Below are 26,104 nucleotides of genomic sequence, written 5' to 3' on the forward strand. Positions count from 1 at the left end.
AGCCTTGTGTGCTCTGACTGCAAGGATTGCATTTGTGCCCAGCCCTGCACTTGGTGTAGGGGTGAGGGAAACAATTATACAGCCAGGTGGGGATCTTGATATAGCAGGGTAGAGGGTTCAGCTGACTCTTCTGACCAGTGTTCATCAGGAAGATTTATACAACGTGATTTTTTTAGCAGTGCTTGGAGCTTAGCTATAATGGAGGATTAGCAGAATAGTGTAGGAAATGCATTATGATAAATTGCTACACTCTACTTGGCCTATGAATAAATGGGGATCCTTCAGTAGTAATATTTTTAGTTTCCTCACTTCTAGTTATGATTTTCGGGGCGGGGGGGAACGGACCAAGATTTGTTCATAGTGGTTAGAGCATGTGACTCTGTCAGGAGGCCTGAATTCTTCTCTCAGTTCTGCCACTGGCTTATTGTATAAGCTTGGGTGAGATAATGTTATCCACCTTAGTTAAGCACTTTGAGATATTCAGATAAGTATTACATAAAAGCAAGGTGTTATTTCTTACCAAATAATTAATATGCAAAACTGACTTACTGAATATCAAGAATAGTGTATTTCAAAAACAGTTTTGTGTACTTATTTTGAATGTCACATTTAGATCCCTACACCCTTAGTTTTCAGGCATGACAACTTCGTCAGTCTCTGATGTTATGGAGAAAACAGTTGTTACTAATGATTGACCAGAGGAAACATAACATTTTGATGTAACATATTAAGGAAATACTGAAAAAGAAGAAAGGCATTAGCAGACTTAATTTTTTACCTTTGGAAGAATGTATTTTCATTTAATGAACTGTAGGGCATGATCAAAATGAGATTTGTGGCTTTGAAATAGACCCTAGAAGACATTTGATATGATGTGGGCTGTGTTACAATTCCACAACAGTTTGGCGGCAGTTCCAAAGTGCATCCATTGCTGCTCAGAGACAGTACTAGCAGGATTGTGCTGCTCAGGAGTACTACTTTAGCAAGGGGTCAGTTGGAAAGACCTGGGGGGTTATATTGAGAGGCTAGCAAAACATGTTCCCACTGTAACTTCATACTAAATATCACAGAGCCCACTCATCAATTTAATAGAAAAACTTCAGGCAACACATTCGACTTTAGTATAGGCTTTTAGTGGTTTGTCCCCTTAAAAATAACAGGAATGCAAACATTTTCCAGAATATTCCTTTAAATTTGGAGCTTAATGGATGGTTAAATCATCTGAATTTTTCACATGTATTAGTGATCTGATTTTTTAGATTTGTTTTAAAGGTAAATAACTGTTAGTTAGTGCGGTTTGAATTTCAGTATGCCGTGTAACATATATAGACAGTCATTTAAAGCACTCCTTTTCATACACCATAGAAAAATAGAGAAACTGGCAGAGAGAGTAAGTCCAGACAAGTTTTGATTCAGATTTAAATAGTCAAATATTATTCAGACTTCCTACTTACAATTCTACATGTGACTAGAAAAACTGTATCCATTCATATCAGATCGACTCAGAGGGTATGAATGCTACAGAGATTTCTGGGTTGATATATCTAAATAGTGCAGTCAGTTTGAGTCACAATGAGGATTAGTACAACACCTTTCTATAAAAAGGGGAAAAAATGAAATTTTAAAAGCCTGTAACTCTTACGCTGCATGCTTTAATAACAAGCATAGTCAGGCAAGCACTGGCACAAGATCAAAGGCTGCCAGGTTCTCTGAAAGGACTGTCCTGGATAATTTTTCTTTTTGCACTGATTCCTAAGTCACCTGTACAACTTAGGAAAGGCTTGGCTTTCAGCTTAAACATTACAGCAATGGTGGTATTGGGAGAGCGCAGTCAAAAAGGAAATTTGTGTATATAATTTTGAATTCCTGTTCTGTGTCTTTTGCATGACAATTTGGTGGCGGTAGTGGTGCACATGCCCAATGTTAAGACTAAATGCATGAGCCCCTTGCTTGATGCCCCACATAAAGCCAGATTATGGGGAGGTTGCACCCAACTTGTGCTGTTGCCTTGTAATGTCTTGCTGTTTATTGATATAGGGTATCAATATCGTAGGAGACTGGACATTAGTATAAAAGCTAAATTGTAATGGCATAATTAAAAGTCTCTGTCCATTCTCCTTCGACTGCAGTGTCTCAGTATCTGCTATATTTTGTACCTTATTGGAGATTCAAAGTGCATTGTCCATAGTATGGTAAAGGCTCACAGACACACTAAGATAGCTTGGTCCACTATAAAATTATCTGTGGATTCAGGGTAGCCAATCAAAGATGGATACCTAAGGGAGCATGGCCACCTCATTTGTGGAAGATCTGTGTTTTGGCGATTAATGAGCACCTGTTATAAACAGCCAGATACTCTTAAAATGCAAAAAGGCAATTTTGCATTTGAAATGTGACTGTTTTGAATGGTTCCAAATGATGTACAAATGCTGTCCTGACTTAATAGACATGTCAGACGGTCTGAAAAACTTCCCATCTAAATAGGACTGACTGCCACTTGCAGTACTGCAAATAAATAAATAAATAAAAAGTTAGTTATATACACTATATAGATTTAACACATGCAATTTTAAACTTCATAGAGACAGCAGGAATTGATACCGTAATACAGTGTGTCCAAACCCTCTCAAGGTCAAATATTACAGTTACCTCACTGTACGGTTAGTTTGTGAGACTACCTCAAAGTGAGCTTATTACTTTACTATGGTGTTAGCACTGCTTCTCTCCCATTATGCCTAACTAATGTTTTATGTTTTTCCTCCTCATCTCATATCCTTTTGACGCACACTGGAAGAAATGTCAAAAAGAGAAGGTACGATCCAAATCAACAAGGTCCTATCTGAAGGAACTTTCCTGGAAAAGCTTCTTCTTGCACTACTGGATTCTGGGTGTGGAGTCTTTGCTGTCACTGTGCAGGAACTCAGTCAATAAAGAAGAACATTAGAAATGGTAATGACTAAAGTTGGGTTGCTGGGGATGGAGTGAAGGAACACTGTCTTTTTTGGAGATAAGTTCAAATACTCCCGTCCTTTCATCTTTCTCTAAAAAAAAAAAAAAAAAAGACCGTGAAGGACAACTGTTTATTTTTTTGTTTTTGTTTTTCCAAAGAAAGAAAGAAGGGGGCAAACCAACCAAGTGCAATAAGAGAACTGTTTCAAAATAGTAAAATAGAAGATTTTTTTTCCCTAGCCTGCTGGCACTAACTTGAGTTTGCATGACTTTTTTTTTCATATTAAATGACAAATTCCAGTGGCATGAGCAGCTAATTTTGGAAAGGGTAAACTGCATGGCATATATACAACAAACAAACAAGCTCGCAAGCCAGCCCGCACAAGATCTGCACCCAAATATATACAGAGAAGAAAACAACAAAAAACAGAATGCAGAGGTGGTGATATTAGGCTCTTCTTATGAAATCTTCTTCCACCAGTGCAGTGCATTCTTTCTCTCTGGAGAGAAAGCTCCCTATTCTGTGGATTCATTGTCCCTGTTCTTTTATCTCCTGGACTAACATTCCTTTGGGCATGGGAGCTATTGTTTTTGAGCAGTGATAATATATAATTCTTCTATAGAAAAAAAATGTATATATGGAAATAAGAGATTGACATATAATTTTCACGTATCTTTATTGAAGGATTTCCTTAGAAAGGTTCTATTCTCTGTGTAAATCTATTTTTGGTGGTTTAATTTTGCTCCCCTTTTAATCTTTCTAGCATGTTGTTTAGCGGGTGTTCTGGGCTTGCTCAAAAAAGGCAGCTGTAGCATGCAGATCCAGGGAGTTCTGGCACCAAACAGGTGTGATCTAAAGTTTGTATGCTTGAAACCAAAAAACAAACCATATTAAAATGTGTAAATGCATATGTATTTAATAAGTCTCTTTTGAATTACTTTTTTGGCTGTCATGCAGATTTTCTGTATATAATATAAGAAAATTGACACCATCTCAAATTAATCACGAAAGTGCCAAGTTCATATCTTTTTAATTTTAACAACTATTTCCTTTATCTAGCTTTTTCAAGTGAAAGGAAAACAAGCTTAAATAAGCCTTAAAATATTCACAAAATGCTGAAAGCTTGAAACAAGCTAAGGCTTTCCCTTTTAGTCCATTTTCCCACCCATTCTCCTCTCTCCCTTCCTCACAAGCTTGCAACGATGATCCAAACATCCGAGTCACTCTGAGTTTCCCTCTTTAGTACCTATCACCTTTCAAAGTACAATCTGGGGAGATACTACTTCTGCTATGGATGATTACTGTCGCTCTTAGGGTTTGTTCAGATTTCACTTCCGAGGGTTGGCACATTAATGATATTACTTGTATGTTCACACATGGGGCACAGTCCAGTCCACTGACAAAGTGGAAGGGCTCCCATTAACTTTAACAGGCATTGGACTTGGGCCTTGGTGAACTGGGCAAAGAAAAGCTTTAGAGCCTGTTCATAATTCTACTTACTCTGGTTTTACACTAGTAACTTGACAGGATTCAATGGAATTACCTCTTATTTATATTAGTATAAATGAGAGGGAGTTAGTCCTATAACTCGAACTCCATTTAGGTCTTATATTTCATTTTCCTTGTTCAAATGTTGAGTCAGTTTCTGGATTTAGCTTTAAAAGTAACTGATGGAAATACTAGGAAAAAATTAGGGTTGCAATTACTATAATTTTTTTTTTGCTTTACTTTGTTCAATAAAACATTTTTGCCTCCAAACATATTTCAAACTCTTTCAGATTGGATATTGTCAGAGAAGTCTTTCCCATGAAAACTATATTGTTTTGCAGACAATATAGTTATTTGTCAAATGATGTTTTAGATAACATGATTTTGTTAAAGCTACCACTGTTACTGCATTATGAGTAAGAGGTGCTACACTTAGGTAGTCTGTGTTGTTATAGATCTACTCCATATTGTGATAACAGGGCTATTTACAGCATTATTTCAACATTATCTGACTTCAGGGCCGGAGTTTTGGTTGTATTAATGTTTGATGACAATGAATACTTGTAATTTTGAGGGGAACTCAAAGTACTTGCGTTGTAGTATTGCCCACTGGTACTTTGTTGCTTATTTCCACTTCGCTACTGCATATGGAAGATATAATTACTCTCTGGCAGGTACTAAACTGCACATTTTGGTTCTACTGCAGAATCAATATGGTAACTACAGTAGAAATGCCACTGTGGTTACAAAACCAATTAGGTGTCTAATGTAACTACCTGTATAATAAAACTTTGATGATAAGCATTTCACAAATAACATTGTAAATGTGCGATGTGATGATTTTAATCAGACCACAGTGGTCCCCAAATATTATGTACATATGGTAAGTGTTGGTGTAACTTTTTGTTACACTAGCAATTTCATAGGAAATACGATTTCTTGACTGAATTTACGCTCCACTGTTTAGCTGTGTGCGTGTATGTGTAAAACACACAAGCATTATGCTCTGTATGTACAGGATGTAAATGACATCACATAACTCACAAAAGTGGATTGTAAAAATCTTTTCTGTGGTACTAGTTATGTAGTCTTAACCATTTAGCTAGATATTGTTGATTTTCTAAGCCATTCATTTGCCACATTTAGTATTGTACACATGCTACTTATGTTAATTTATCATAACAAGTGTCACAATTTAATATTAATAGAGTAAACGTTAAGCAATGACGAGTCCCCATTTCACCCACTATATTTTTGTTCCACTATATGATTCATCTTGACAAGAAAATGTATGGTAACTATACAGCTCTTACTGGTATGCTGCATGATCCCACTGAACTGACCTAATCCTTTTATAAGAGAGCTCTATGAGGCAAATTAAATATACTGTAGGTGCATGTTAAAAAATAAATTACATAGAACTAGAGTTTTATAAAGTTTTCTTTACTATGCAAAGATGGGTATTGCACAAACAAAATTTAAAGACAAATGTCTGAAGAACTTTACAGAGTAATACTTGAATTTATTTTTGTTTGAAAGCCTATCAACCATGTTTTATATTCATTGTTGCTTCCACTATTAATCTTCCTTTTTTAAAATGATTTGTAAATATTTTTAAGTGCACAATATGATGTTATGAGCCAGTTTTTGTTTGGAGTTAATGCTCATTCATATCTTGTTGGCTGCTGATGAATGGAAATTTAATAGTCATTGTTCTGCAACTCTTAGTAAAATGAGTATTAAAAACATCATGAACATGGAATGTTGTAGCTTTGTTCCGATCATTTTTCTTCTTTATTATGTATGCTTATTTTATTAAATTCCCATGTTCAGAATGTCACCAAGCTTGCAGGAACAATCCGAAGCCTCAGTGAGAATGTCTGATTATAGATTCTGACCAAGAGTCATCCAACCTTAAATGCTGAAAGATTTTTTCTAATTATTAGTTTCAGGTGAGATCTTTGCTTTTAAAATGTACATACTTTCCCCATCAGAAGAAAAAACTGGGTGAGTGGGATCAGTAGAGATGCCAGTTCTAATCTCCTGCCCGGTGGTCTCTGTTTTATAATCAAAAAGAGCGAAAACCCCATGAGTCTTACACTTGTTCCCCCGTGGAACTCCCATTTGAATCAGTGGGAGTTACAATGCTTCCGCATTCTGAATTAGTTTGAAAATAAGATATTACCCTGACTTATTTTGCTACCAAGTCTTTAATACAGAGCCGGAACTAAATGAAGCATTGATGTATTTGTAAAGAGGGATACAATGTTGGTCTATTGTGTATGAAAATTTACAATATTTTTGCTTTCAAGGAGTGAAATCTTATGTAAGTACCATAAAAGCCAATATAATAAATTAGTGAATATGAATGAATTTCTGCCCTTGTTTATACAAGTGCAACTCCAGTGTAATCAGTGGAATTGCATGCTTACAACAGCATGACAGTTGGCCCTCTTATTGATATAATAATATAACAGCATAGGAAATATTAGATGTATGACAGTAGTGTAAGAAGCTGAATGTCCTTACTAATTTCTTCAGTCCTTCATGGGAGAAGAGCATGGTTTTGTCTTAATGCTTCACAAATTGTAAAAATCAAATTTCTCATGCGAACAGTATATGGGTAAAATTTCCAAAGCTGCGGAAAGTGACAAAGGAGCCTAGGTCCCATTGAAAGTCAATAGTTTTTCACATGCATGTAGAAGTCAGTGGAACATAAGAGTTTCTCCTGGGGTAATTCTGCACCACTGCACATGCGCAGAATTCCTGTGCTGTGCAGAATTTTGTTTTTTCCCCATAGAAAATACATTCTGCTGGAAAGATGCTGCAGTTATGTCTTTTGCTCACAAGGGCCGCTATGGTACCAGAACAGAGATCAGCCGCTCCTGGGACAGCCCCAGCTGTGGATAGGGAACAAAAGAGGCTGCCTTCCTCACAGCATCCTGCCCGTGAGGCCAGGTCAGGAGGCACGGGATATGGAGGGGACAGACTGGGGTGGGGGATGAATGGAAGTGGGGGTGTAGTGACATATGGGGTAAGGGGTGCAGACACACCTGGGGATGGGGCTGAGGGGGCTGAGTAGGAGTACAGATACACATGGGAATAGGGGAGGGGGTGAAGGGCCACGTGGCTGGAAGTGGGGTGGCTGAGTGAGGGTGCAGGGATACATGGGGATGGGAGGGAGAGGGTGGCTGAGTGGGGGTGAAAGGACACATGGGGTTGTGGGGTGCAGTGACGGATGTGCCTGACTGAATGAGAGCGGCTAGGGATCAACCAGGGTCTGCATGGTGGAGACTCCCTAACAATCCCTCCCTGCCCAAAAAAACCCCAAAAACTTGTTCTATGCTTTTCCCACCCACACCCAACAACCTCCCAGGTTCACACCCAGGCTTCTTCCAGCAATTGCTTCTGTCCCCCTCCACTCCTGTTACCTCTGACTCTCCCAAGCCTTTGCACTGCTTTTGAGGGGTGCAGGAAATACATTTCTGTATTGTAGTTTAAATTAATCAGAGTTCTGTATTAATATGCCTAGTAAGGAGTCTTTGTCAAAAACATTTCATGAATCTTTTGTTGCCTGTATTGTTACAGACAGGGCCATCCCTAGGGGGGTGCGGGGCCCAGGGCGGAAGTGACAGATTAATCTCTTCCAGGACTGACCGCACTGGCCAATTGCACCGGCCCATGGGGCCCCCCAAAGTGCGGGGCCTGGAGCATTCACCCCGGTTCACCCTAGGGATGGATGGCTCTGGCTACAGACATAGTTGCTGACAGGTATTTTGAAATAAATTACCAAAATAATTGAAACTGGTATGATTACATTGTGTTATGTTGACAAAAAATAATGCAGAATTTTGCAGAATGTTTAATTTTTTGGCACAGAATTCCCCCAGGAGTAAGGAGCCTAAAACTCATTGATTTTCAATGGGACTCAATCTTCTGTCACTTTACGCACTTTTGAAAATGTTATCCCACATCTGTAAATCAGACTGACTGGGAACTTTTGGACTGGACCAGCCTATCATTTCTTTTTGTATCCCAGTCAGATGGCCATAAGTCTGGGCAGATGTGAAAGGAAGATCATTGGAGCTACACTGATAGACATCAACTGAGGATCTAGCCCACAGTTTTTAAAGCCCTCTTAAGTCAAAATTATCACTAAGTACAAAGGTACTTTAAAATATAATAATGGACCAAATTCAGAATCTATTGAGGTCCAAGGGTAAAGTTTTCAAAAATGTCCCTGTTACATAAAAGCTCTTGAAGATTTTATCCAATTTTTTTCCATAAACTTGGGCTTTGGATTGGGACTAGTATGACTTAATTAAGAAAGATTGATTCCTTAATAACACTTGTAGTGCCGCCATATAGGAGTTATGATTAAACTTCGCTGTAAAAAACAGTGGCCAACTTATGAGGGTTTTTAAACTTCCTTTTCTTGATTTTTAGATTTAACATTTCCATTTCTTTGTAAAGGCTTGTAGCATTATGTAGTAATTATATATATATTAAAAAAAACATTCAAACCTAACATATCTGTAAAACTATATATATATCAATGTCAGCTTAAACATAGCTGATGCTTAGAAATGAAAATGAAATAATGAAAATATCTATCACTTACTTTTCTTTATTATTTTATCATGAACCAAATGTTAGAATGGACAACTTGACAAATCAGTACTCTGACGAATACTGATTGAATTTGTGGAAGATATATATTTACCTTTACATCTTTGGTTATTCTGTACTCTAAGATCTGCAACTGGAATTTTGAAGACAAGAAAACTCTGATTGCAGAAAACACGAACAGCAAGGTACCAAGGCGAAGGGTAGCTCAGGTCAGAATTTGTGGGAAGATATAATGGATCTCTTAAAACCTACAATATCTAATTTCTGATTAATCATTCTATATTTCACCAAGGGGAGCAGAATATAGCTCTGTGTTCTTAGCTTTGTAATGCACTGACTACATCCTTTTCTCGCTTGTTTTCTTCTCCCAATACTGTATGTTAACTGTTCTTAAATCTGCCTCCATGCTAACACTGAAATCTAACAAACTTACTTGTTGTGCTGTTATTTAAAGTTTCCACTTATATTGCCATTTGAACTCCTACTTTTTCAGTATAGAAAGGTGAGCCCCACAAACTCACTAGTTCAGAGTTAGCAGTAGTTGGTAGTCTCTACTAAAACTACTCAATAACCTAAATGCATTAAGTTAGACCTGTGGTATGTGGACTTAATGGCAGTATTTAGATTCAGACCTACCTTATGAGATACAAGCAATAATGGCATGCTAGTGCTGTATTTCAAACTTGCACCATTATAACCACAGATACAGTCATGCAATCTACCTGAGGCACTTGCTGTAAAAGTTAACTACTATTTTAAAAGTCATGTACAAATAGGAAATAACCCACTTGGGTAAGCAGCCAGTAATTAATGAATTTGGAGCAATAGGACTTGAATGAATGATGTGGGTGACATATGATCAAGTGCATTCCTCTTACATTACATCAGAGCTAGAGCTAGATCAGAGCAGAACTAGATCAAAGCTAGCTCAGGTATGTCTATGGGAGCTCAAGTCACACCTTCTGATTGCATAGTAGACATACCCTTAGAACCACATCTCAAGCAGATGGATCCTTACCTAAAACCCATAGAAGTCAGTGGGCTTTAGATCAGGCCCAAGATGTGCATCCATTTTGATATTAGTTCTATTAGCAACTGCATATCACTGTGGTGACCTAATAATACCACACTATAATAATATGCAAGGGACCAGTGATTTACTGCCAAAATGTTTCTCTGGTGGTGATTCTCTAAAAAGTGACAAATACTAATTTTCTGTCTTAAGTATCTGGATACTGTAGGCTGTTTTAAACCAAATATTTTGCTCTGGGACTTGGATTCCATATTTTGATTGGTATAACATGCTGCTTTTTTTGAAGGTACTAGGTCTGGTTGGCACCAGAATTTGGCTGGGAATGTGGGTAGGTTTTGTAACAAATAGCCTTCTTAATCTGTTAATAAAATTTTTATCTTCTCACCCTTCTTTGTCCAACATTGCTCTTCCTTTCTGCTTTGGTCCCATTGTCTACATGCCTGATTCAGTAACAGTCATTGGCATTGTCCCTGTGATCAACTGATTAGGGTGGGGAGCTCTTTATCTGATGCACAAAGCCCCTATAAGTCATTGCTGTAGGACTGACAGATTTCATCTTGATCCTTGGACCAGGAATCAGTCTGCTTATGGTGTACAGCTCTGTAGCACACTTTGTATAAATAGTATTTTGAAGGGAAGCAGGGCTGAGGGAATCACTGTTTCTGGATGCTGCTGATTGACTTTCACCTGAGGCGCCAAGTAAAGAGTCATAGCCATGGTGGACCAAGAGCTGTGCGCCCTTGATCCCTCAAATAAGAGCAACCCTGCTCAGGTCAAAGAACTCTCTCACATTTTCCACCCATTGGGTCTACTTGCCAGCCATCAGAACCTAAAAGGGGATGGGGAGGAACCTGGATCAGGATCCTGTTGTTCTCCGAGGTCAGGGATTTGCTGAAGATTATGGTGTGGACAGAATCAAGAACATCAAAACTTGTAGCAGTCAGTCAACATGCAGCCAAGCTATTGGCAGGAACTTCATTATTGCATGTGTTTGTTGTAAAATTATAGCATATACTGGAAAATGGGGACTAGTATCATTAGAAAGATTATTTCCTTTAGATTTGCAGTAGGACATATTAGCTCATATATATGACTTTGACTGCTTGAGTTGGTCCAGAATCAGTCCTAGAGTTAAGAAGTGTGGTAATGCATCATTGGAAAAGTAATTATCCAGAGATTTGGTCTATGGCCATGATGTCAAAAAGCTGTATTTCATTTATACATTGTTGTTGTACCTGTGTTGGTCCCAAGCTATTAGAGAGATCATATGGGTGAGGTAATCTCACCAACTTCAGCTGGTAAGAGAGACAAACTTTTGATCTTGCACAGAGCTCTTTGTGTAAGCTTAAAAGTTTGTGTCTCTCATCAACAGAAGTTGATCCAATAAAAGATTTCACTCACCTTGTCTCCCAAATTTCTTAATATCCAACTTAACTTATTTACACTGAATAAATCCATTCCTTAGAAAAGACTCTTCACTAGTCATAGAATATAGGACTGGAAGGGACCTCAAGAGGTCATCTAATCCAGTCTCCTGCACTAACGGCAGGACTAAGTATTATCCATTCTACACCATTCCTGACAGGTGTTTGTCTAACCTGCTCTTAAAAATCTCCAATTACAGAGATTCCACAATGGCCCTTGCCAATTTATTCCAGTGCTTAACCACCCTGACAGGAAGTTTTTCCTAATGTCCAAACTTAAACCGCCCTTGCTGCAATTTAAGCCCATTGCTTCTTGTCCTATCCTCAGAGGTTAAGAACAACAATTTTTCTCCCTCTTCCTTGTAACAACCTTTTATGTACTTGAAAACTGTTATCATGTCTCCTCTCAGTCTTCTCTTTTCCAGACTAAATAAAACCAATTTTTTCAATCTTCCCTCATAGGTCATGTTTTCTAGACCTTTAATCATATCTAGACAGAGATTGTTTTATAGCACCCTAACTTCACATTCATAATTAACATATGAGGATTCCTTCATCCCACCCTAAAATGAAACAGTGGAGATGAGAAATTGATTTTTCTATCATTATCAGTTAATATATTTAGTGGTTAGAGCTGGGGACTGAGAATCTGAACCTCCAAATTCTATTCTCAGCTTTTTCACCAATGTACAATGTGACTGAGTCAATCAAATAGACTTTGTGCTTCAGTTTACCCATCAGTAAGTGGGGATCATAGTACTTCCCCTATCCTAGAGGATATCAGAATCAATGTTCTCTCTCTGATTTTCTCTACCGGTCCAGACACTTGGGTTATAGTTCATCCCAACCAGTAGATAGAGATGGTACATAAGGTCTTTTGATGACAACGTACTCCTAATACCCATCTTTCAGATTCTGCCTCCAGAATTGTTTCTGCCTCCAGCAGCCTGGATAGTAAGGGAGGATGTCAGAAGCTTTAAAACCTGCCTACAGCCATTCAGCTCCCTGTGCAGGGCCAGTTTAGCTCTGATCAGCCATGGCTGATCAAAGGACGAAAGTCGGGAAATCCAGCTCTCTCAGATGGTGGCTCCCTGAGGCCTCATGCCATTCAGAGTGCTTTGAGAACATAAATCCCCTACTTGTTCCCCAGCTTCTGCCATGAGCAGCAGGAGAACAACAAAGGATCTTCTCTGACAGCAGCAGCTGGGCTTCACAGCAGCTCCCCAGTCCTTGCAGAAGAGTCCAGGCAAGGAACAGAAGAAACCTCTCTAGCAGCCACAGCTGTTAAGGAAGGGGGAAATATTAGTCTAAGTAGAAGGATAACTTCTTGGCAGTGAGATCAGTCCACCTATGGAATAGCCTCCCAAGGGAAGAGAAGCCCCAGTATTTGGTAGAGTTAGACTGGACAAAACCCTGGCAAATGTACAAAAAGGAATAATATAAACTGGGAGGTGAATGGACTAGATGATTATGGTCTTGTCTACAGGGTGAGTCATGGTGCTGCAAGTCTGAGGGTGGATCTACAGTGTACAAGTTTGCCAGTAAGTCCTAGAACACAGCTTGCATGCTGCTGTTCGCAATCATAGCATGCTAAACTGCACCCCAGGACTTTCACTGCACTGTAACAGTGCCCCATCGCCTGGCTGGTGCTGTAGATTCACACCCTGGCTTGCTGCACACTAACTTGCCATGTAGACATGGCCTCAGATTCTGTGTGAACCCGAAGAGCATTTGCCTTTTAACAAGACATATTCAAAATAGCTGTCCTTGGACAAACATACCAACTGAAGTCCTTTCTCCACGATCAGATCTCCCTGCAAGTTCAAGGCAAATTCCAATTTGCTTTTCATGTCAGATGTTAAAGGCATTAGCAACTCTGCTTCTATTTGCTAAATATTTAAAGGAGCCTCATCTATCCCCACTATCAATTGCAGTCACAACATTGTAGTTGCAATTATTATTATTATTTTTTTTGCACAAGTGATAAGATTAATATTTCACTACCTGATTTGTAGGTGAAATTGCATAATTAGAGATCTACGGCCAGCATCGCTGATAGGCTGAACTGTGCTTAGTGCAAGTCTGGGTTGAGGGGCGGCAGAGTTGATGGCACAAGAAGGAGCTTTTTCTATCTTACTCAGGCTGTCTATGGTTCTTGGTGGGCATTATGGAAAGTGGAGATCATATAGCTCCCCAGCCATGCCCCAAACCCTTGGGCCAGAAAGGGGGTGATATAGGAGCCACAAAACAAGAAACCCCATGGAGCTGGTTAAACTGGCTTTAAATCTGCCCTGAAGAGCTTCCAGTCTAAATTGATAAGACTGACAAAGGGTGAGAGTAGAAACAGAAGCAAAGCAACTTGTCCAAAGTCACACAGCAGTTCCATGGCACTGCTGGGCATAGAACCCACATCTTCTGAATCCCCGTGCGGCACCCTACTCCCCTGGCTACACTGCTTCTCTGGGATAAAAGACACAGAAGGGAATTATTTGTCTTTATTCTCTAGAATGAAGCAGCTATGACGCTTGAGTTCAGGGCTTCCTCATTAACCACAGGAAGATTTAAAAACCCTAATTTCCTGAAGCTTTTCAATGACTGCTTGAAGCTACTATAATAGTTCATGCTTCTTGGAACAGCACTCTCATTCTGCTGAAGTCTTAGTCAAGCGTGTATTATTATCTGTAAATTATATTGCCATTAACAATATCTGTAAGAGTAAACTTCAAAATGGAGCAAGTCTAGGTAATAGCACCACAGGACTAGGACTCTGACAGTCTAAAGGGAAAGGTGACAAATCAGTTAATTATTTCAAAATAAATAACACATTTACTCCTCCGCTACAGCTTTGCATATATTTTATATTCTATAGATATTATTCCACCCTCCCTTTGATTCAAATATGTGAAGAGGAGAAAAGGAATGAACTATTTACATACCTATTTTTGTCATTTTTCAAGAGGAGGTTTAGGGGCAAACTAATATTGCATATTCTGACCAAATACCTATTTACTCCCAGTGAATAAAGTACACATGCTTGCTCTTTTAAGTAGTCAAGAGTACCTCTATTATAAAAGTAACCCCAAGCCTCTTTGCAAGCACTGGTAGGCACTGCACGACCGTGAATCTCTGCTATTGCAATCCCAATAGGCAGGCCCTCCTTCCATTAGCCAGTTGTAATGAATAGTGTGTTAAAAGCACATTGATGAACCAATATGTAGACCAGAGCCTGAGCTGGTTTTAATAGACGTACCTCCATCAAGGCATCAATGCTGATTTACAGCAGCTGAAGCTCTGGTGCCATGCATGCATTATTCAACAGGTTTGAAGGATGGTATTCACTTGAGACAATTTTCAAGCACATTTTAAAATTAGTGCTACAAGTGTCCCTAATACTAATTATTGCTTATTTTGAATAGTTTGGTGTGCTGCATTGTTTTTAATTACATGGCAGTACAGTTCACAACCATCATTTGGTCATGGCATAACTACAGAAACCCAAGCATTTCTGTAATACGTTAATTACCAGAACATTTCTTGCACTGTTAACTGCACCTGTGTTGAATTTCTATGTCAGATTGTGCTCACTTGCAAAGTTTCAGAGAGCTGAACTTGTCTCCCTACATGGATGCTATATAAGACTCAAATTACAGAGGGAGTGGGAGTGGGGAGTACTGGTACTCCCTCCAAGCTCTGCCCATAAGCCAGCGCCACCTGCTTGAGAGGCCCGTCAACATAGATCATGCAGATGTTTGAACTAGGCCTTTTGCAGTTTGAAGTGCAGATTATGGCACAGCTGGAGGGCTGCTCACCTGCCCCCCCCCCCACATCTGTACATAGAGTATTACGGAGATTCTCTTGTATTAGGGATAGGACTCCTCACGATGTTGCCTGGATTATTGAGTCTGATGTGCAGGATCATGACTGTATAAGTCACTGCTGCCAGAGTAATTCATTCTCCCCTGCCTCTGCTGGCATACTAGGGTGCGGGGGGGCTCTTGTTGTTTGAGCAGTTCTGTATCTTCCTTTATGAAGCTGCCCCTACAGGTCAAGGTTAGAAGGGTATCAATTTTCCCTTCTTTAACACCTGTGGCAAATGATTCCTTCTCCCTCTCTAGTGCAAACACCTATTTGATCGTCTTCCTCCTGTCCTTTTGCTTTAGCTTTACTTCACTATTTTTCATTAATCAACACAAGAAGCAGCCTATTCCAGGCTCTAGGCCCTTACAAACAAAATCCAAACGTTAATGGTTGAAGTGGGGAGGGGGTTATGGGTCTGGTCAATTTTATGGTTGACTATTTGAGAATTATCACAGAGTGCCCGAGAGGAAATCCTCCAAATGAAAATAGATAATAGGAAAATGACAGTAGATCCCACAAAACCCAGCCCTTCTAGAGAGACCATAATAAATATCCCCACCCCCAGTTCTCCCAGCCCACCCACACCTCAGCCGTTCTTGAATACTCAACAAAACAAACTAGTCTCTCCATCTCTCTTCCTAAATTGGTTACTCCTAGCCTGTTTTAGGGCTAGTTTAGAACAACACTTCTATGCTCAGTATACTGTAGACCTGGCCACCACAGTGCAGGAACACTATAAAACTGGAGAGGGAGCCACTAAGCTGGTAAGAGGGCTTTAAATTGGTAAAGATGGTGTATTTTTAGGGAAGAAGGTAGTGCTGGAGTTTTGATGATACTGATCTGAAATAAACGCACCCTAACTTCCAGCTGTGCAGGGGGCCTAGCAATCCCTGACAGGCACTTGAGAAAACCAAGGGTTAATCCTACTTTTCTTCAAACACAGGGAAAAAATCTCTCTCCCCCACTCAGAAGGTTTGGTTGTGAAATGATAGAAGAAAAGGGCATAAGTGAAAATATCTGCTATTCAGTAATGAGTTTTTCCACCTCAGTTTTAAGTTGATGCTCATCAAAGTGCTTCACTCAGAACTGTCCTTTCAACCAAATGGCACATGCGGGGTGACTCTCAGCCTTCTTAGAATGCCTCAATGAAGTGGGCTCTATTATTGCCTGCAAATAATGGACAATTGCAAGAAGGAAAAGAAAAAACTAATGATTTTATGATCTGGCATAAAGTGCTAAAGCAGCACCTCCGCAGTAGCTCCCCAACCCACCTGCAAATTAATGCTCTTCTGAAAGCACAAATGCCACACAAATACTCTTGGACTTCATTAAAATTAATCACAAAAGCTCTTCTTGTAATCGCCATAAGAAATTCTTCATTTCAGCTATTTGGAGCCTCCTGTCCTCAGGCCACATGCAATTAATTGTCAGCACCCTCATTACAAAGATACTTTTAGAATTTTCCTGGAGATATTCTGTAAATTACTTTTGAGATACGTAGATAATGAGCATCAGGTATTTGTAACAGATGAGAGACTGAGGAGACATAGTAGGTTATGAAACTTTTATATCCTGAATCTACTAAGTTATCAAAATAATTTATATTCCAGAGTTTAATTCTCTAACTACTAACCTAACATAATTTTGTTAGTATTTAATTGTAACATTCAGAGCAAACATTTCCTCAAATTTGTGCTAAATCCAAATGCTATAGGAGTAGAAGAGGAGTTAAGGTTGCTTGACAATTCCTCACACCCTTCCAGAATGGGGAAGGTGGCAGCAAAAAACTGAAACCTGAGAGCCAGGAAGGGAAAATAGGGGCTGATTCTCATTTACCCTACTTTATATTTTACTCTGTTCTGGAGCATAGAGGGAGCTTTCAAATGGGTGTCAATTACACTCTGAGACCCTTTTCAGCTGTCAGAGAGATGTAGAGTGGCAATGAGAATCAGGACATTTGTATCCAAATTCTCGCACAAATAAAAAGTAGAAAACAGAATCTAATTTAGAAACACTGTGCTCATGGCAAGTGGATGTTAAACAGGGAACGGTAGATGCCAGATACCAAGTGACCAATGAAGTAGTACTATCAGCTTTACATAGCAGAGGTCACAAAATAGAGAAGGGTCCTGCATTCCTTGCACACCAAGAACTCCCACTAAATGCATTGGCGGGCAAGAAATTTTTTTTAAAAAGTCACTGAATGTTCATCCCTGAGTTTTTAAACTCTAATGAGTCAAAACCACAATATTTCTTAGATCCAGTCTAAAAGCCTGGAAAATTCCAATATTCCACATGTAGTGGGAAAAAAATTTGTAAACAAAATACAACAGCATCTGAAGTGAACAGATGTGTTGTACTAAACTCTTAGATATCATAGGACTTATGGGTAAAATTTCCAAAATCATCTAAGTCTCTTGGGAGCCTAGCTCTATTGGCTTTCAATAGAATATAGGCATTTTAGAAAATTGGACTGACTTAAAAACTTAAAAATGTTATGTCCCATTTTCAAGTGCCTATGTCCTATTGAATGCCACTGGGACTAAGACTCTTAAGTGACTTAGGTGCTTTAGGTCAGTGGCTCTCAGCCTTTCCAAACTACTGTACCCCTTTCAGGAGTTTGATTTGTCTTCCATACTCCCAAATTTCACCTCATTTAAAAACTACTTGCTTAAAAAATCAGACATAAAAATACAAGAAGTGTCACAACACACTCTTGCTTACTTTCTTATTTTACCATATAATTATAAAATAAATCAATTGGAATATAAATATTGTACTTACATTTCAATCATAGAATTATAGAATATCAGGGTTGGAAGGGACCTCAGGAGGTCATCTAGTCCAACCCCCTGCTCAAAGCAGGACCAATCCCCAACTAAATCATCCCAGCCAGGGCTTTGTCAAGCCTGATCTTAAAAACTTCTAAGGAAGGAGATTCCACCACCTCCTTAGGTAACGCATTCTAGTGTTTGACCACCCTCCTAGTGAACAAGTTTTTCCCAATATCCAACCTAAACTTCCCCCACTGCAACTTGAGACCATTACTCCTCATTCTGTCATCTGCTACCACTGAGAACAGTCTAGCTCCATCCCCTTTGGAACCCCCTTTCAGGTAGTTGAAAGCAGCTATCAAATCCCCCCTCATTCTTCTCTTCCACAGACAAAACAATCCCAGTTCCCTCAGCCTCTCCTCATAAGTCATGTGTTCCAGTCCCCTAATCATTTTTGTTACCCTCCGCTGGACGTTTTCCAATTTTTCCGCATCCTTCTTGTAGTGTGGGGCCCAAAACTGGACACAGTACTCCAGAGGAGGCCTCACCAATGTCGAATAGAGGGGAACGATCACGTCCCTCGATCTGCCGGCAATGCCCCTACTTATACAGCCCAAAATGCCATTGGCCTTCTTGGCAACAATAGCACACGGTTGACTCATATCCAGCTTCTCATCCACTGTAACCCCTAGATCCTTTTCTGCAGAACTGCTGTCTAGCCATTTGGTCCCTAGTCTGTAGCGGTGCATGGGATTCTTCCGTCCTAAATGCGGGACTCTGCACTTGTCCTTGTTGAACCTCATCAGATTTCTTTTGGCCCAGTCCTCCAATTTGTCTAGGTCCCTCTGTATCCTATCTCTACCCTCCAGCATATCTACCTCTCCTCCCAGTTTAGTGTTATATGCAAACTTGCTGAGGGTGCAAATCACGCCATCCTCCAGATCATTAATGAAGATATTGAACAAAACCGGCCCGAGGACCGACCCTTGGGACACTCCACTTGATACTGGCTGCCAACTAGACATGGAGCCATTGATCACTACCCGTTGAGCCCAACAATCTAGCCAGCTTTCTATCCACCTTATAGTCCATTCATCCAGCCCATACTTCTTTAACTTGCTGGCAAGAATACTGCGGGAGACCATGTCAAAAGCTTTGCTAAAGTCAAGGAACAACACGTCCACCGCTTTCCCCTCATCCACAGAGCCAGTTATCTCGTCATAGAAGGCAATTAGATTAGTCGGCATGACTTGCCCTTGGTGAATCCATGCTGTCTGTTCCTGATCACTTTCCTCTCCTCTAAGTGCTTCAGAATTGATTCCTTGAGGACCTGCTCCATGATTTTTCCAGGGACTGAGGTGAGGCTGACTGGCATGTAGTTCCCAGGATCCTCCTTCTTTCCTTTTTTAAAGATGGGCACTACATTAGCCTTTTTCCAGTCGTCCGGGACCTCCCCCGATCGCTATGAGTTTTCAAAGATAATGGCCAATGGTTCTGCAATCACATCCGCCAACTCCTTCAGCACTCTCGGATGCAGAGCATCCGGCCCCATGGACTTGTGCTCGTCTAGCTTTTTTAAATAGTCCCAAACCACTTCTTTCTGCACAGAGGGCTAGTCACCTCCTCCCCATGCCGTGCTGCCCGGTGCAGTAGTCTGGGAGCTGACCTTGTTCGTGAAGACAGAGGCAAAAAAAGCATTGAGTACATTAGCTTTTTCCACATCCTCTGTCACGAGGTTGCCTCCCTCATTCAGTAAGGGGCCCACACTTTCCTTGACTTTCTTCTTGTTGCTAACATACCTGAAGAACCCCTTCTTGTTACTCTTCACATCTCTTGCTAGCTGCAACTCCAGGTGGGATTTGGCCTTCCTGATTTCACTCCTGCCTGCCCGAACAATATTTTTATACTCTTCCCTGGTCATTTGTCCAATCTTCCACTTCTTGTAAGCTTCTTTTTTGTGTTTAAGATCAGCAAGGATTTCACTGTTAAGCCAAGCTGGTCGCCTGCCATGTTTACTATTCTTTCTACACATCGGGATGATTTGTCCCTGTAACCTCAATAAGGATTCTTTAAAATACAGCCAGCTCTCCTGGACTCCTTTCCCCCTCATGTTATTCTCCCAGGGGATCCTGCCCATCAGTTCCCTGAGGGAGTCAAAGTCTACTTTTCTGAACTCCAGGGTCCATATTCTGCTGCTCTCCTTACTTCCTTGTGTCAGGATCCTGAACTTGACCATCTCATGGTCACTGCCTCCCACGTTTCCATCCACTTTTGCTTCCCCTGCTAATTCTTCCCGGTTTGTGAGCAGCAGGTCAAGAATAGCTCTGCCCCTAGTTGGTTCCTCCAGCACTTGCACCAGGAAATTGTCTCCTAGACTTTCCAAAAACTTCCTGGATTGTCTGTGCACCGCTGTATTGCTCTCCCATGAGAACCAGGGCCTGTGATCTAGTAACTTCCATTAGTTGCCGGAAGAAAGCCTCGGCCACCTCATCCCCCTGGTCTGGTGGTCTGTAGCAGGCTCCAACCATGACATCACCCTTGTTGCTCACACTTCTAAACTTAATGCAGAGACTCTCAAGTTTTTCTGCAGTTTCATACCAGAGCTCTGAGCAGTCATACTGCTCTCTTACATACAATGCAACTCCCCCACCTTTTCTGTCCTGCCTGTCCTTCCTGAACAGTTTATATCCATCCATGACAGTACTTCAGTCATGTGAGTTATCCCACCAAGTCTCTGTTATTCCAATCGCATCATAATTCCTTGACTGTGCCAGGACTTCCAGTTCTCCCTGCTTGTTTCCCAGGCTTCTTGCATTTGTGTATAGGCACTTGAGATAAATTGTTGTTTGTCCTGCTTTCTTAGTATGAGGCAGGAGCCCTCCCTTCTCATGCTCTCCTGCTCATACTTCCTCCCGGTATCCCATGTCCCCACTTACCTCAGGGCTTTGGTCTCTTTCCCCCGGTGAACCTAGTTTAAAGCCCTCTTCACTAGGTTAGCCAGCCTGCTTGCGAAGATGCTCTTCCCTCTCTTCATTAGGTATGTAGAGTATGTAGAGCAGTATAAACAAGTCATTGTGTGTATGACATTTTAGTTTCTACTGACTTTGCTAGTGCTCTTTAGGTAGTCTGTTTAAAACTAGGCAAATCTCTAGATGAGTTGATGTACCCTCTGGAAGACCCCTGCATACCCCCAGGAGAACCCATACTCATGCCCTTGAGAACCACTGCTTTAAGTAATGGGGTAGAAGAGCCTTAAAAATGGTATCCTACAATATTACCATCAAAAAAGGGAAAGCTGGATGGCTCTGAAGATTCATAGTGGGATATCAGAACCTGGTTAGTGCCTAAAATCCACCCAAGGCAGGTGGTGAGTGAAGAAAAGTCACAAACAACAGATGGGCTGAGAAAATAAGTTCTCCAGGGTAGAGATAGTCACTTTACTGTACTGTGCCCAGCACAACAGGGCCCATCAGTGCTACAATAGAGGAAACAACAACAGGCTTTTTGGTGGTGTGTGTGTTCTGAGCCAGTTGCTTCAGCCTAGTTCCTACTGGACTGTCCATCATCTCAACCCATCATTCCATCCGGCAGCCTCAGCAAGGAGGCCAAGAGCTCAATAGGAATGAAGAATGGACCATCCTCTTCAGTGAGTCCAATCAGAACAAGGTGGAGGCACAATGGCAAGTGGCTTGATCAGAGGTGCAGCCAGGAGTGAAATGTCTATGGTTGCTGCACAAGTGGCACCTATGCAGAGAATAAATAGAAGAGCCCGAGGCCTCTGACCCCAGTGACTGTCAGTCTTGTCCTGTTTGTGAACTTTACATTCATTTAAAACTCTACTCTCACACGATGCAGGGGTCATCTACGAGGGATTGCATAATAATTCCCACCCCAGGTCAAGGCAGAGTGATAAAGTATCATTAACAGCAACATTTTCCACCTGAAAACTAAATGTAACAGTAAAAAGCAGTGTCTCTGGAGGAATTTTCTAAGTTGCAAGAAAGAGGCAGCAACAAAGTCAGGGGTCAAAAGAGGCAGCTCAGAGCAGACTGTCCAGAGGCGGAGGAGGTACCAGCTCGCGCTGCTATACCCCTAGATGTACTAGCCACAGCCACCAACAGGAGTGGTCTCAAAGGCAGGGATCAGCAAGCGAATGCCATAGTGCAGGACCATGTAAGGCTACTTCACAGCATGAGGATTCCAGCAGAGGGGGCTGAGGATAAGAAGAACAGGGACACAACCATTTCCCCTTCAGCATTAATGACAGAAACTGATGTGCACTGTTTGAGCACTGGAGGCTGCTTTGAAATTTTCTCTGACTCTAGAAACATGATACGGTTAGGCCCCCATATTGCAGCTGGTCCTGTTGGGTTTTGGGAAGTGGCACACTGCAGCTGGGAGTGTTCAGGCAGACTTCTGCAGCTGGGCTATTAGTTTATTATTTCCTACAATTATTCAGCTTTCATTTTCTTGAGGTATATTACTGTATTTTAAAATGCCTAACTAGCTAATATCTACCAATTTCAGTACAGCATTAAATATGCATCCCACCCATCATATTAACATGAGGAAGCAGCTTGAAAATTAGATATTATTTATGTTGCAGTAGTACATAAAAGGAGGTCAGGGTCCCATTATGCTAGGTGCTGTACACACAATGAAATATGTGACAGTTCCCACCCCAAACTGCTTACAAAGTGTGTGTTTATATACATTAGGCATGCTTGTGAATTTGTTTTGCAGATACATGCAGTACACGCCCTGTACTGGAAAGGTAAGGGTTAAGGAGCTACTTTGGGCTCAAGCAGTCCCACCACACCTGCAAAGTATGTATGGGCTGCAGGAGGAGCCCAAGAGGAGACCAGACCAGCTCAATAGGAAGCAGCCAGTGGAAGTGAATAGACTCACACTGTTAGTACTTCTGAGGAAACACTGTTGTCTGGGATCTTGCTATTAAGACTCCCAGACCTTCTGAGGACTTCCAGACCTGCTGAGGAAAAAAGGACTCTGGATACTCCTCAGGTCTGGGATTTACTTTTGATTTCTATTGTTTAATGTCTTCACTTTCCTCTTTGGGAAAAGAGGAGTGGTAGGAAGCCATCCAGAAATGCAATAGACCAGGGATGGCCAACCTGAGCCTGAGAAGGAGCCAGAATTTATCAATGTACATTGCCAGAGAGCCACAGTAATACATCAGCAGCCCCCCATCAGCTCCCCCCCAGCACCTTCCGCCCACTGGCAGCCCTGCCAATTAGCACCTCCCTGTCCCTCCCTGCAACTTCCGATCAGCCGTGTGCAGGATGCTCTGGGGGGGAGGGAGAGGAGTGAGGGCATGACAAGCTTAAGGGAGGAGGCGGGAAGGGATGGAGTGGGGGCAGAGCCAGGGGTTGAGCAGTGAGCACCCCCTGGCACACTGGAAAGTTGGTGCCTGTAGCTCCAACCCCAGAGTCGGTGCCTAGACAAGGATCCGCACATTAACTTCTGAAGAGCCATATGTGGCTCCGGAGCCACAGGTTCGCCACCCCTGCAATAGACAGATCTTTGCTGCTTGCCACAGGGCCCTTGATTAGCACCTAGTGGAGAAGGTGGGAGTGGGTTCCCCTACCAACTGTTAGAGGAGCTGAGGGCTGTTAGCATACCCTAGCATAAGAAAACCTGAATGGAGAAAAAGGCCCTGAAACCAAGGGAATAGGGACCTCGAGAGAGACTCAGGGCAGGCCTGGAGACGCCCTTCACTGGTCCTACAACTGTCCACTGCAGGACACTGCATATCCTGAGAGGAGAAAGGCACTGCTTGACTCTGAGCCTTGAACTAGCTTACCACAAGAAGGGATTACAGCCAGTGGTGGGTGAATGACTACAGGCAGACTCACCATGACAATGCAAAGATGGAAGGGGCGCGTTGGTGCTGAGTGGCCTACCACAGTCAGGACCAGCTCTAAGCACCAGCTGAGCAAGCTGGTGCCTGGGGCGGCGCTGCTGAAGGGACGGCACTCCGGCTGTTCTTGGGGTGGCACTCTAGCAGCAGCCCCGGCGGCAATTCAGCAGCGACTCTTCTGATTCGGGTCTCGTTTTCTGAGGTAATTCGGTGGCAACTCCCTCTGATGTTCCTGTTCTCTCCAGTGGCAGCGTATTCATCAGATTGTTTGTTTGTTTGTTTGTTTTTTGCTGCTTGGGGCAGCAAAAAGCGTAGAGCCGGTCCTGACCACAGTACCTCTATATGCTTATCAAAAGTTATACCCACTATACTGGCTAGTAGGATTGAGCAAATCAATTATGTCTGACTTGACTGATTTGTCGTCTTATCTGTTTGCAGAACCCCCTCCCCCAATTTGTTTACTCTTTTTGCTTTGAAATTTGTTTTGTGTTTAGTTGGTTTATCAAATAGGTGCTATTTGTGTTTGAGGAGGAACCCTATTCAAAGCCCACTGACATCAATGAAACCAGCCCCTCCCCTACCACCATCACTTAGCTTTGGATCAGGCATGAAGGCTCTGTTCAACAAAGCTCGTCAACATATTTATTAGCACCTGCTTGAGAGGCAGGATCAAAGGCACAAAAGGGAGTTAAATCTAACCCAACTCCCTTTCCTGCCTTTGAAACACTCCCCCTATTTGCTGAATGTGTGTGGTGTAAATCCATTGTTCAAGTTATAGGGTAAAATCCTTGCCCTAGTGAGTCCCATTGACTTCAACAGGACCAGGATTTCACCCATAAGAGCTATGCTCATTTATGACCCAATTTAGCAAAACATTTTGAACATATGCTTAACTTTAAGCATCCATTTAAAGAGCTTTACTGTCTTGTGGCCTCAATCAAGTCTTATGCAAATATTAGTGGAAAGTGGAGGCTTACCACTGGGTTTCCATGAGCACTTTTACTAACAAAAATCCCACTGCATGAATGTTTGCAGAGAGTGAACACAAGAAGGAAATAACTACTGATAATACAGAGCAGTGCAAAGTTATTGGCAGAACACTGTTTGCACTACTTTGCCAACTTCGCTAAATAGTTTAACAAGCTTCTTATTTAAAATGTAATAAGCATTGAATCTCAGCTGGTAGCTCAAGGATTACAAGCTCTTTCTGTGGAAAATTCTACACTTGTGACTCTTTGAGCTGGATAGAATTTAGCACCCGTCTGAATGAAATCAAGATATGGCAAACATTCAAAGTGTCTGTGTGTACTGAGGATTATCGAGGAGATTAATCATGCTGTACAATGGAAGAAATTTTTCATATCCTAAGTGGGGGTACACATCCACTACACAGCTCTCTACAAAGACTCATCTTGACCCCAAAGAACACAAAAAGGGAATGGGTTGGCCATCTATACTCATTTATTCCAGTTAATGAGCCCCTCCCCCAGGAACAAAAGCCTTTACAGAGCAGCAGTATTTTAGGGTATGTCTACACTGGAAGAGTTACCGTGCCGCTCAGAGAGTGCTGAAGGGAAACCACTATTGTGTGTTCACACTGTCAGCTGCCTGCGCAATAGCATGTTCACACTTGCGGCACTTGCAGCGGTATTCGGAGCGGTGCACTCTGGGCAGCTAGCCCACAAAGCACCTCTTCCTCTTCTGCCGCTACGAGTTGTGGGAAGGCGGAGGGGGTCGCGGGGAATCCTGGGTCCTGTCCCAATGCCCCATGAGGCATTGCTTCGCAACAATCCCTGTACTTCCGTCCACATTTGGTACCATCTTTCAACGGTTTGTGTACTGCACGCTCTGCCTCTTCGGGCTGCAGGAATGGATCCTGAACTGTTGACCATATTTTGCTCACTCTCACTAACACGTCACAAGTGGCAGTGGAGTTATTCCTTAAACTACAAAGGCAAGTGGAGTTTGATATTGATCTCACCACGCGTAGTAGCTATGACACGGGATTGCTTGTGGCATTCAGGGAGGTGCTGACCACAGTGGAACGCTGCTTCTGGGCTCGGGAAACAA

At 41.6% G+C, this 26,104-nt stretch overlaps 1 protein-coding gene across 12 annotated transcripts in view; it reads left to right on the top strand.

The window, feature by feature from the left end:
- The window catches only part of ADAM23 (ADAM metallopeptidase domain 23), a 200,127-nt gene extending 176,766 nt beyond the window's left edge, over positions 1-23,361 (top strand). For 7 of the 12 annotated variants that reach the window (XR_012154367.1, XR_012154365.1, XR_012154363.1 and 4 more), the window contains one exon: positions 2,795-2,949. Coding sequence is in view for 7 of the 12 variants with exons in the window: in XM_073306554.1 (XP_073162655.1) it covers positions 2,795-2,843 (49 nt within the window). In the remaining 5 variants the exon portion in view is untranslated. Of the gene's footprint in view, positions 1-2,794; positions 6,201-22,899 lie in introns of those variants that run through there. The other 5 variants (XM_073306577.1, XM_073306567.1, XM_073306555.1 and 2 more) reach the window with 3 other exon arrangements.
- The last annotated feature ends 2,743 nt before the right edge of the window (positions 23,362-26,104 follow it).

This window comes from Lepidochelys kempii, chromosome 11 (genome assembly GCF_965140265.1).
Source record: "Lepidochelys kempii isolate rLepKem1 chromosome 11, rLepKem1.hap2, whole genome shotgun sequence".
NCBI lineage: Eukaryota > Metazoa > Chordata > Testudines > Cheloniidae > Lepidochelys > Lepidochelys kempii.